At 39.7% G+C, this 12643-nt stretch overlaps 1 protein-coding gene across 4 annotated transcripts in view; it reads right to left on the minus strand.

Moving 5' to 3' along the window:
• Positions 1-10041, minus strand: part of KDM3B (lysine demethylase 3B) — a 50014-nt gene extending 39973 nt beyond the window's left edge. For all 4 annotated transcript variants that reach the window (XM_058167384.1, XM_058167382.1, XM_058167383.1 and 1 more), the window contains exons 1-3: positions 9748-10041; positions 2723-2890; positions 1497-1610 (exon numbers count right to left, since the gene is read on the minus strand). In XM_058167384.1, coding sequence (XP_058023367.1) covers positions 1497-1610; positions 2723-2890; positions 9748-9918 — 453 coding nt within the window. In that variant the 5' untranslated portion in view covers positions 9919-10041. The remainder of the gene's footprint in view (positions 1-1496; positions 1611-2722; positions 2891-9747) is intronic.
• Positions 10042-12643: the final 2602 nt, after the last annotated feature.

Here is a 12643-nt window from a genome sequence, read left to right on the forward strand (position 1 = left end):
GGTGCCATGCTTTTTCCCAGTAAGCAGGCTGGCACAGGCCTTAACAGGTCTTTCTAATACATTCCATGTATCATGTTGTAAGAACACTGCCAATATTAGCTGGGAAGTTATCTGGCGTTCCAACTCACTAAATATCTTCAAAACCCAAACTGGTTTTGCCATACTCTGTATCCTTTGACACATTCTTAGAGTCACTTTAACTCTTGCACTTCTTCAAAGCATTCTGATCGAGGTTCCATAATTTATTTATATTTATGCTTTTAAATTAAAAAAGTTTGATTTCAGTGAAGACCAACCTGCCTAAATGCAACATTAGATGAGCTTTTCCAGCACAAACAAATGTTAAAACAGCCTAAAATATCAATTATTTAACATGTACTAAGAAGCATCATAAAATAAAACTTAGCCTTTCACAGTAGACCAGGTCAGGAAGTGGATAACCTAGGAATTGAACTTTACTGATATAGATTATAATAATAGAATCCTGACCATCTTTCTCCTTCCCTCCCTCCTATACCAAAGAATCAAGGCAGGATTATCTAGAGCACTTTCTCATGTTTTTCTGAGCTATGCTAGTATTTTACTAACAGTTGCCACATATTTTCATTAAGGCCATCTCCAAACACCTCTACAAGTTGCACTATTTCTTAGCCAACTGCAAAAGCACTGATGTGCTTTGTACTTTTTTAAAAAAAGACTCAATAGTAAAATTCTACAGTTATTTCTGGAGGTATCTAAAATAGGATTTTAAATAACTTTTCCTTCACAGATCTCCATTTCACTGCAAAGGTTGCTTATCATGCAGCATGATAGATCCTAGTAGTACTTTGCCTACTGTATTTTTCGGAGTATAAAACACACCTTCCCCCCCCCCCAAGGAACTGAAAATTTGGGTACATCTTATACACCGAATGTAGCCCCGCCCACCCACTGCCCCCCCCCGCCCACCCACTGGCACCCTAAATTGCCTCCCAGCAATTTACCTCCTTGCAGCAAGCAGCAAGAAGAAACAGCCCATTTCATCATCATCATCATTATTATTATTATTATCCCATTTCAGCTTCAGCACAGCCTAATTAGCACAAGTTAATTGTCCCTTGATTGGCCTCCCGACTCTCAGCTGTTTCAGGCTGCAGGGATTGCCATTGCCTAGTGGGCCTCTGCTGCTTGCTGCAAGGAGGTAAATTGTTAGGAGCAGATTTTTTTTTCTTGTGCTAATCAAGCTACGCTGAAAACAAAAATGAAAGTAAAGCAGTCTGTTTGCTGTAATGAGGCAAAATTGCTGGGAGGCAGAGACAGATTTCTTGTTTTCCTCACCAAAAAAGGTTGGTGCATCTTATAATCTGGAGCATCTTATACTCCGAAAAATACTGTAATTACTGCATTCCCCATGATGGAAGAAAATTGAAGACAAAGCACAATTAAAAATCAAACTCATATTGCCTTCATATTAAAATCATGACAAATGAAAGACGTACAATTCTGGACTAACTTACCTGAAAAAGATGTAATCCATTAGCATCAGACAGGAATCTCAAGTCTCGGTCTACAAGAGATTCTACTGGAACTACAGACCCTAAACCTAGCTTATCTACCAAAGGAGTGAATGTCTGAGAATAAAAACAGAACAAAAGTAAAAATACACATTAGGAAGATGGCACAGACATACACAAATACACAATGCTCTCTACTTTCAAATTATTTTTAACATGATCAGAATAATCAAAATTTTGTCTGATACATATTTTCATCTGCTAAAAGGAATTATACAATTTTCTTTAAAAATGAAGGTGGCCACGTTTTCATCCCCAAAAACTAATATGCTTATTTTTTTTACATAGGGTCAATATAGAACGATAGCAATATTTTTAAAGAAACTCCATAATACAGATTGTCCTAACTTATGACCAAACTTGGGATGGAATTTCCATCATTAAGTTGGTACGCTTGTAAAGTGAGGTATCACTGGACCTCACAGACTGAGTTATTTTGGGAATCTTGGTTCTCCTTGTAGTCGTTGAGTGAGAATTGCAGGTCTGGGGTGAAGGGTGGAGAAAAGGGCAGAGATTGGAGGTAGAAAAAGACAGGTGGAAGAGTTGAAGGGTCCCTGCAGTTTTAAGCAGAGGACTGCCAAGTGCTCGAAGTTTGATCACTTGACCATAGGGAAACTCTGGTGGCTCAGACTGGTAAGACAGTCTGTTATTAACAGCAGCTGCTTGCAATTACTGCAGGTTCTAGTCCCACCAGGCCCAAGGCCTTCCATCCTTTATAAGGTAGGTAAAATGAGGACCCAGATTGTTGGGGGCAATAAAAGTTGACTTTGTATACAAATATACAAATAGGATGAAGACTATTGCTAACATAGTGTAAGCCGCCCTGAGTCTTCGGAGAAGGGCGGGATATAAATGCAAATTAAAAAAAAAACTACAATGGCTGTAATTTCAGGCTCAGATCATAAGACTTTTTTCCCCAGCAACATTGTAATTTTGAGGAATTGCTGAATGAATGCTTGTAAATCAAGCTACCTGTAGGGTAAAAAAATGTTCATTATCGTTTTCTTTCTCATTTCAATAAGGTTCCCCCCCTCCTTCACTACAGACTAAATCCATATTTTTAGCCAAAAAGTAATCTAAAAGACAAGTAGTTTTTAGGTCTCATATAGTAAAATCTGATATTACACAAGTTGCTTTAAATTAAGTATAACAAATGGTAAAGTACTCACCAATGCAGGCCAATGTTCAACTGACACCCTGGTTCCTTGCAGCAAAACTGGTTCATTTCTAGGAACCCAAACAAGGGAACCTTCCAGCATCAAAACTATAACTTCTTCTGCATGAACTTTTACCCAAGCATGTTGCTTCCAACTGCACCGATCAAATTCCACAAATATCTGCAAAAGATTCCAGAATGTGTTCATTCAGATATAAATGCAAATAGTTATTATAGGAAGGTCTGGAGAGGGTATAAAAAAAAGTTGGTGAAATTGCTACTGTTCTTTGCCAAATCGTCTTGCAATCAGAAGAGAGTGCTGCAGGTAGGAATTTGGATTCCTGAAGTTTGAACTCAATGGTTTAAATGGATTGTTCTAATTCTATGATATACAACTTTCCAACAAAAAGTTCCAGTCATAACGTAAAGACTTCAAAACTTCCTGCAAGAGAAGATCCTACCTGTCCCTTTAACCTTCACAGTCTTCAGAGGAGTCAAAGAACAAGGAAACCATTTTAATAGTAACTGTTGCCTTTCATGAAAAGACCAGGTAAATTGAGTTCTTCGGAGTAACAAAAGTATTTACAGTATTGTTTCCAGACATTCCACAGCACAGATCAAAATGCTACAATATGTCAAATCCTGGGCCCTCCGATTTAATATGAGACATTAAAGGGAAAAGAGAATAAACTATATTTGTCGTTTGTATTTTAAGACAATTAAAGGAAAAGATAGAACAAAGCGTTCGGTCTTGATCTAGGAATAGACAAGCAGCCAGGGTAGGCATTTAAATATACAGAGATTGAAGTTACCCAACAGTTAACCAGGAAGGCAATTACCATCATCTTGGGGAGAGCGCAGAACAGGGCACATTGTTTTTCTTGAAAAGTGTGTCACTATCTTTGCAGTGCTGTTCAGAGAGAAGTGTGTCAACCTGACAGGAGACCATCTACAACAGGGGTGTCAAACTCAAGGCCCGCAGGGCCGCCCTGGACACAGTGAAGGACTGGCTCGCTGTGACTCTGCCAGGAAAAACGGAACTCGGGAGGGCTGCGTTTTCACTGGCAGAGTGCTCAGGCCGCCAGAGGCACCCCTGACATGAATGATGTTGAGCTGGCCATGCCCACCCTGGCCACGCCATGCCAAGGTGAAACACAATGCTGAAGCAGCCCTCGAGTTCAATATACCTAATCTACAACGTACAGTGTAAGGACTGCAGCAGCCAATATGCAGGACAACAGGCAGAAGACTAACAGAGCGTATCCATGAAAAATTAATTATCAGTCAGAAGACATGATTGAAAACTTAATTTCACAATGCATGGACACACTTAAACCATGGTTAATGCACAGTATACATAGAATCATACATTCTATGTACAATGTGCATTAATTATGGTTAAGACTTTCCAGGCATTATGAAATTAAAAAAGTTTTCATCAAATCTTTTGACTTTTAGTTGGTGTTCATGGCAATAGACTGAATACACTGGGAAAAAATGTAAAAAGTTACTGCTTTTTCTTCCACCTAAAAGGTAGTTGATTAACTCCATTAACAGATTAGAACTAAAAACAGAGGCTATGAGACAAAGAAATCTAATCTTCAACATACTGAATTTAAGACACTGATAAATAACAGAAAAATACCACAGAAATAGCTGGAGACCTCAGACTGGCATGAATTATCTATACCAATTGTACCTTACATCTAATGTTAAGACTGGTCTTAACCTAATTTTCAACTTTGAATTATTTGTTTATATGTTTTCATTAAAAATATCTCTCTATTCTTAAACATCACATAAATTTGTGAGCTGAACTGAGATTTATTCTTGAGTTACAGAACTGTAATTCTGTACCTAAACAGTTCAATATTCTTTGCATTATACTGCCTATCTGAAAATTGTATCAAGACTGAATTATATTCATCCCAAAAATGTAAAATAATGACCTAAAATGTATATTCTCTAGACAAACACCCTTGGATTCAATTATGAGCTGATCCCCTGCTGACTTTTTAAAATTAGGTGCCTCATAATTTCTTGTAGTCATTGGGCAAATGTCTCATAAAATAACTTTTCTACATACAATACTGTGTAGGGATAAAATATTAGAAAACATAATTGTAAGAATAGAGCCAGTTTCTTCCAAGAGTTAAAGCATGAACTGGGAGTTTGAAAGCATGCAAATGCGAGTAGATAAACAGTGGGAAGGTAACAGCATTCCCTGCATCCGTGGCTTATGCTGGCCACATGATCATGAAAATATCTTCAGACAATGCGTAGCTCCCTCAGTTAAGAAACGGAGATGAGTTGGCCATGACTAGACAGGGAAACCTTTATCTTTAGGAATAAGGCAACCTGATTTTTAGTCTCGCATTCAGCAGGGAATTTAGTTGGGAGACTTTGCTAGTCACTATTGATTAGCCATAGGAGAAGCACAGGCAAATCACTACTGAAAATGTTGCCAGAAAAACAAGTAAACTGCATATGAAGTCACTAGAAATCATGATTGATTCAAAAACACACATCCACAACCCCTTCCCCTGCAAGAATATAATAGAACTTAACAATATGAAATGAATCAATCAAATATAAATATTTCAAAGGCCTTGAAAAAACAGAAAAGTCTTAATCTGAGGTAAAAAAAGACAACACTAGACTGAAACAGTCCCAAAGGTACTTTTTTCAAGAGGCAACTGGACTTTCTGAAGAAGCTTCTTGGATGAGAAGCAAAAGGTCTTCAGAAAAGTCTTCAAAGAAAACCAGAAAGTCCAGTTGCCCCTTGAAAAAAAGCACCTTTGTGACAACCATGACCTGGATGACTGAGAATCTCCATAGAGGTTTAGGCTGAAGCAGCATTCCAGAGGTACAACTGAAAATATCTTTTTTACCAGAAAAATGAAGTACTTGAAACAAGGTCTATGGATGGTCTTAAAGTTCTTGTTTTATTGATAAAAACTGGAGCTAACTGGATAAATCCCTTCACTTAAAAAGTTAGAATAAAATTATAAATGGAATTAAGTATAAAAATATAATTAGATGGGGAAATCCAAAAGAATCTATAGAATAGTTAGAACTGATGTTCATATCTTACTGAAGAACAGCTTTAGGAGACCTGCTGGAGAACCTGCAGCTTCTTTAGGCCAAAGTGTAAAAGCAGTTTTTGTATATATATATACTATTTAATAATGAAACATACAATATACAAATTTGCATTTAGCTAAGAAGTTAGGGTTAGATATTATTTATTTATTTAAACAGAGTTAGGATAGATTATGTTTAAATATTCTATATGGTAATATAAATTTTAAATAATCAAGATAATTGAGATAAACTCTAATGAATAGTAATGAATTTCAATAATAACTAAATTAGGATCATTTATTACTATACTTCTATCCATGTATTCTGGGCAAGCCAACATAACTATCTACTTGTTTAATAACAAAGCTCCAACATATTATTGTACAAAGTATCTATGACTTTCCAAAGTAGTGTATTAAGCTTTTTTCTACAAACTGATACTATTTCAGTACAAGATTACGTTAGATAATTCATGAACTCACTCTAAAACACTGTATGTCAATACCTTAAAGAAAATAAATAAATCACCAAAATCAATGAATCATTTTAAACTATTCATATTTTATATAATCAGCTGGAAGTAAAGGTGATCAGGCATAGTATTTTAAAAACATGAATCTCTCGAAAGAAAATTCTTCAGTTCATAACATGACATAGAGTCAAAATGGGAAGGAATTAACCAATAAGCATAACTGTTATTGTCATACTAGCTTTGTATACTAGCTTTGTGAAGTACAAAGTGATAATAAAAAGAACAGCTGAACTTATATTAATAGCAGTTTCTAATTTAACAGTCTTCTGATAGTCAATTCATCCCCAAAACAAATCCTCTGCCTCAACATCTTTGAATTTTTGCTCCCCAACACAAGGTGTAATAGAAACTTTTACATTAAATGCTTTTGCTTTTTTCACTTCGCATATGATTTTTAATAACCATGTATTCCTGTCATTTTCAGTAATCATTTGTTTAAATTAAAAAGTCCCATTTACTGCATTTTCCTTCAATAATTACTCAACTGGATTTTAATGCCATTTAATCCATAGCTTAGATTTTTGTTATACCTTCCTCACGTATAACAATCCTAACACAATTTAAACATTCTACATACATATTGTGGAAGTTTGCTGCTTTCTAAATGTGCTTTTATTTTCTACAATCATTACATATTGAGAAAATGTTTAAATTGCTGTGTCTCTCATGAGACAAACTAACTTTCCAGTCTTTGGATCATAAAGAATAATCACAGATATGTCATAATCCTTTTAAGATTTGTCCATTTCAGACTTGGTCAATCTTCATACAAGCCAGTCAAACTATTTTAGCCTCCCAAAATACTCCTTGTGCACTTATTTGCAATTCAATTTGTACAGCATACTTCAGTCCAGAATATTTTATTATAAAATTTATTCTAGTCATTTATACGGTGTAATTCTAGTCTTCTTGTCATTTACATTGTAAACATTTTCTACAGATCTTCAATATTCATTTTAAAAATCTGACTTGATTTGGATAATTAAGTCAATTTAATTTTTAAAAATTCCCAGATTACATGTCCATAATAGATAGCTAAATCAAATGGCATTGTTCCATCTACTATTTCTTCATTATCCATCATGAAAAATGTCAACTACAGTATAATTCCACAGTTATTGAGAGACATCTGTGATCATATATGATAAGCTAAAATATGTATTTGCTTATAGCTTAGACTTATGAGCAAAACCAATTAAATTATCTAATATATAGCCTAACACTGTTAAAACAAACAATGGTTGATACAATGTACAAACTCTGTCACCAATTACCAATTCTGTAATAAATACTCCCCAATAACTACAGTATTAGTAATAGTAAATATAAATATAAAGGTGCAGAGAAGAATTGCTACACAGTTCTTTGTGATAAGTTTTTTTCTGACTATTTTTTAAAAACATCAACCTAATGCCTCAGTATCACAAAAACCTCTAAAGTTCTCCAACAACGCTGTTATTTTCTTATTTTCTTTTACTTACCTACACCTTTTTATGAATCTTTTGAAACAAGTTCTAATTTTCAACCACTCAATCATAATTCTTTCTTGAAAGGTAAAATAAGTGGGGTAGGTCTACTGAAGCTTGCACTTCTTTTTAATGTATCTAAAAATGTCCTTTGAAAAATAGTCAACCAGGAAACTTCTAAGGTCAAGCAAGGACATATTGTGATGTACCCAATTCTGTTGAAAAATTTCGGAAGCAAGTTAAATCATGAAGGGGTGTGTGTGTCTCAAAGTATCAAGCAGATGATAAAACAAAGCAAAGCCTCTGGGTTCATATAACTTTGCTCCAAAAATCCATAAATTTTGCTTTAGATGATGGACTGTTTTACATACTACTACACTAAGAAAACAGCATGCTGACTCAGAAACAACTCCATGCATCTTTGCTTAAATGAGTGTGTTGTGCAACTATGCCAATGGTTATAAAGCAGAGTAGAGAGCTCAGCTGCTGTAATAAATGGCTGAGACTACTTTATGGAAAAATGTTGATGTCAAATATGAAAACTGGAATTTAGGCTCATACCCATCTTCTACTCGTGTTTACCTATGTGAGATTAAATACAAAAAAAGAATATATGTAGCTCAGGGTTCACTGACTATCATCAGTGCTACAGACGAGTTTGTTTCCTGGTTATATATAGCAATTCCCCTGCCAGTGTTGATGGGGATATGATTTTCTCTTTAGTGATTCATTATTATTTTATTTTCTGCTTGATTGTCAGCTATCAATCCCACCTTCTCTGGGTATTGGTTGCTGGAGGAGGCATTCTGATCTTTTCTTCAATAGACACACAGAGATAAACCACATTTGCACACCTTTCAAAAGAGACAATAAAAAAGTAAGGGAACAAAAAGACCAGAGCACTTCCTCTCCAGCAGCCAATACCCAGACAAGGAGGGATTACCATCAGACAAAAAGAAAACAATACCCTAATCAAGGAGGTACTACCAAGGAGAAAACCACACCCCCACCAACACTGGCAGGGAACTCACTAGCACTGATGTTACCTACTTGGGTAGCGAAATGTCTGCAAGCAAATAACCAAATTCAGAGAGCACCAAGATCTCCAGAAATTAAATATGTCATTTGAGGCTGAAATCGAAACTGTGTCTTGCATTTAACAATCAAAGTCACTTTATGTATGTATCCCATAACTAGGAAAACAGATACACCAAGTCCTACATGCCCCCATCCCCCATAGTCTCACATGTGAGGTTTACAGATGAAGAATTCCATCAAACCCCCCCCACACACACACACAAACACACAATATCCCAGATGCAATTTCCCATAATTCTGGAGACTTCTGCGCTCAATGCAAAGTATCCTTAAGTGACCAAAAAACAAAAAAACGAAACTTAAAAATGACCGAACTCTAAAAGATCCAACTAAATTAGGAAAGTGTGGTTTAAAAAAACAACATCGTACTCCAAACACACTGCAGCTAAACGGTGCAACCGTTTTCGAAAGGAATTTGCAAAACCTACCAGCCGAACAAACTATTACGAATTATTCCTTAAGCCACACACAGACACACCGCGATGTTGGCTTAATAAACGGATCCTCGCATTTTCAGCTCAGGATTTGGGGATCCGAACGCGATTTTTTTGCGTTTTGAGAGAGGAAAAACAAGAACTGCCGTAAACGCAGCACCTGAAATTCGAGATCGGTGGCCCAAGAGCGGCCTTACGCCAGAACTCACCGCTTCCACATAAGGAAGGGATTCCGGGTTATTTCGCGCAAAGGCTAAAAAACCGAAGAGAGACATTTCCTCCTGATCTTCCCCCCCCCCCACCAAAAAAAGGGGGGCAGCTGCTCCGCCATCCCTTCCTCCCCGGGGACACGGCGGACCGCAGAGGAATCACGAGCGCGCCAAGGGGACGAGTCCGGACGCCCTGCCCGCTCGAGGGCTCTTACCGCCAGATCCTGAGGGACGGCCCCACTCATAGCCCGCACGGTCCCGCTCCTCCAGGCCCGGGAGGGCAGAGCAGGCCCAGGCTCCGAACCCGCCGCTTCTCCCTCGCCCGGACCTGCTACCAGCAACAGCAGGAGACGCTTCCCCACCGGGGAGGCCGTGGCGTCTGCCATCCCTACTGGGCAGAAGCCGCCTCCGCCGCGGTTCTCGACCTCAACAGCCTCCAGAGACAGCGAGCGAGTCAGCGACAGCTCTCCCTCTGGGCCCCCCGAAACACTGCCCGCCCTGTTCCCGGCGTGCCCCGCGGCAGGCTCCGATTCATCCCGGCGTGCCCCGCGCCCGCCGAACCCTCCCCCGACTCTGGCCTCCCAGAATGCAACGCGCGGGACTCCTTTATTTATTTACTTTTTTGCTCCCGGCATGCAACGCTGACCTTTTCGTTCTTGGGAGCTTCGTTTGTTCCGCCGTTCCCCGCAGGAGGGCAGAGGGGACACGGCGTTGTACGCGGTTATATTTTATATATTTATATACACACCCACACCCGCCACTGGACAAGTTAAGCGTCTGGGCCGGGACTGTGGGTGTGTGCGTGTGTACACGCACGCACACACCCACACCCATATATATATATGGATGTGTGTGGATGTGGGTGTTTGTGGGTGTGTGCGTGCGTGTACACACAAACAAACAAAATCGATATAGAGTGCTTGTACTCCTGCTCTTCCATTAACATGTGGCCTGTTATTGTAAAACACACTGCTGGACAAATTAAGCGTCTGGTTATATTTTATATATTTATATATATATATGGGTGTTTGTGGATGTGTGTGTTTGTGGGTGTGTATAAATATATAAAATATAACCAGACGCTTAATTTGTCCAGCAGTGTGTTTTACAATAACAGGCCACATGTTAATGGAAGAGCAGGAGTACAAGCACTCTATATCGATTTTGTTTCATTGGAACTGGCGTTGTAAGGGCTATTACTTTGGCACTATGTAAGAGAGCATCATAACAAATATCCGTTGATAAGCTTTTTCTGTATTCTGATGTAGTGAATATTCAGGTGACTCAACTACATGTTATGGCCAAATGATGTAGAAAACGTTTAAAAGGTTGTGTGTGTGTGTTGCATGCCTTTGAGTCAGTTGAATCCTGGCAACTGTCTGAACTAAGTCCCTGCAATTTTCTTGGCAGGATTTCAGAAATGATTTGCCCTTGCCTCCTTGCTAGGGCTGAGACAATTGATTCAAGGTCAACCACCTGCTTCATCCACAAGGCAGGACTGGAACTCATTGTCTCCTGGTTTCTAGCTTCATGTCTTAACCAATAGACCCAAGTAGGTCAGATAATTACAGTGGGAAATGAGGGATAGGAAGACTACCGTAGTGTTTTACCTGTTTTACTAAGCCAAAGATTGAGATTATGGCTGTAGCTGTTCAAAACTTCATTTCTATGTTTGTTTATTTATTTATTTATTTATTAGATTTCTAGACCGCCCTTCTCCCGAAGGACTCAGGGCAGCCTTATTAAAACACATAGGTACGCAATAAATTTAAAATACATTTAAAATGAAATATTTAACTGGCCAATTTAAAACTAAAACGGTCAAAAGACCGATATACAACCCTAAAATATAAAATTATAAATAGATTAATACAATTTAAAATTCAATTAAAATTAAGTTAAACTAAAATATTAAATTAAAATAATATTTAGGCTAGTCCCGCCTGATTGAATAGCAGAGTCTTCAGTTCCCGCTTGAAGGTACGGAGGTCGGGAAGTTGGCGTAACCCTGAAGGTAACTGCCACAGAGAAGGCTCTCCCTCTGGGGGTCACCAGCCGGCACTGTTTGGCTGATGGCAAACACAGAGCAGGCCCGCCCTGTGGGAGCGCACAGGTCATTGGGAGGCTATCGGTGGCAGAAGGCGGTCTTGTAAATAGCCCAGTCCTAAGCCATGGAGCGCTTTAAAGGTGAGCACTAACACCTTGAATTGCACCTGGAAGGCTACCGGCAGTCCCGCCTGATTGAATAGCAGAGTCTTCAGTTCCCGCTTGAAGGTACGGAGGTCGGGAAGTTGGCGTAACCCTGAAGGTAACTCATTCCATAGGGTCGGTGCTGCCACAGAGAAGGCTCTCCCCTGGGGGTCACCAGCCGGCACTGTTTGGCTGATGGCACCTGAGCAGGCCCGCCCTGTGGGAGCGCACAGGTCATTGGGAGGCTATCGGTGGCAGAAGGCGGTCTTGTAAATAGCCCAGTCCTAAGCCATGGAGCGCTTTAAAGGTGAGCACTAACACCTTGAATTGCACCTGGAAGGCTACCGGCAGCCAGTGCAGGCTGCGCAGAATAGGTGTTATATGGGAGCAACGTGATGCTCCCACAATTACCCGCGCAGCCGTATTCTGGACTAGCTGGAGCCTCCTGGTGCTCTTCAAGGGGAGCCCCATGTAGAGAGCATGGCAATAGTCCAGGCGAGAGGTAACGAGGGCGTGAGTGACCGTGCGTAAGGAGTCCCGGTCAAGAAAGGGGCGCAACTGGCGCATCAGGCAAACCTGATAAAATGCTACCCTGGCGACGGCCGTCAAATGTTCTTCTAAAGACAGCCGATTGTCCAGGAGAACACCCAAGTTGCGCACCCTTCCCCTGGGGGTCAGAACTTCACCTCCCCAGTCAGCGAAGGCGTAAGCTGACTGTGCCGGGACGCCGGAACCCACAGCCACTCTGTCTTGGTAGGGTTGAGTTGGAGCCTATTCCTCCCCATCCAGACCCGCACGGCCTCAAGACAGCTTCGTTGGGGTGGTTCGGGGTGGAAATGTACAGCTGAGTATCATCAGCGTACAGATGATAATCCACCCCGAAACCACGGATAACCTCACCCAGTGGCTTCATATAGATGT

This window comes from Ahaetulla prasina, chromosome 2 (genome assembly GCF_028640845.1).
Source record: "Ahaetulla prasina isolate Xishuangbanna chromosome 2, ASM2864084v1, whole genome shotgun sequence".
Lineage (NCBI taxonomy): Eukaryota > Metazoa > Chordata > Lepidosauria > Squamata > Colubridae > Ahaetulla > Ahaetulla prasina.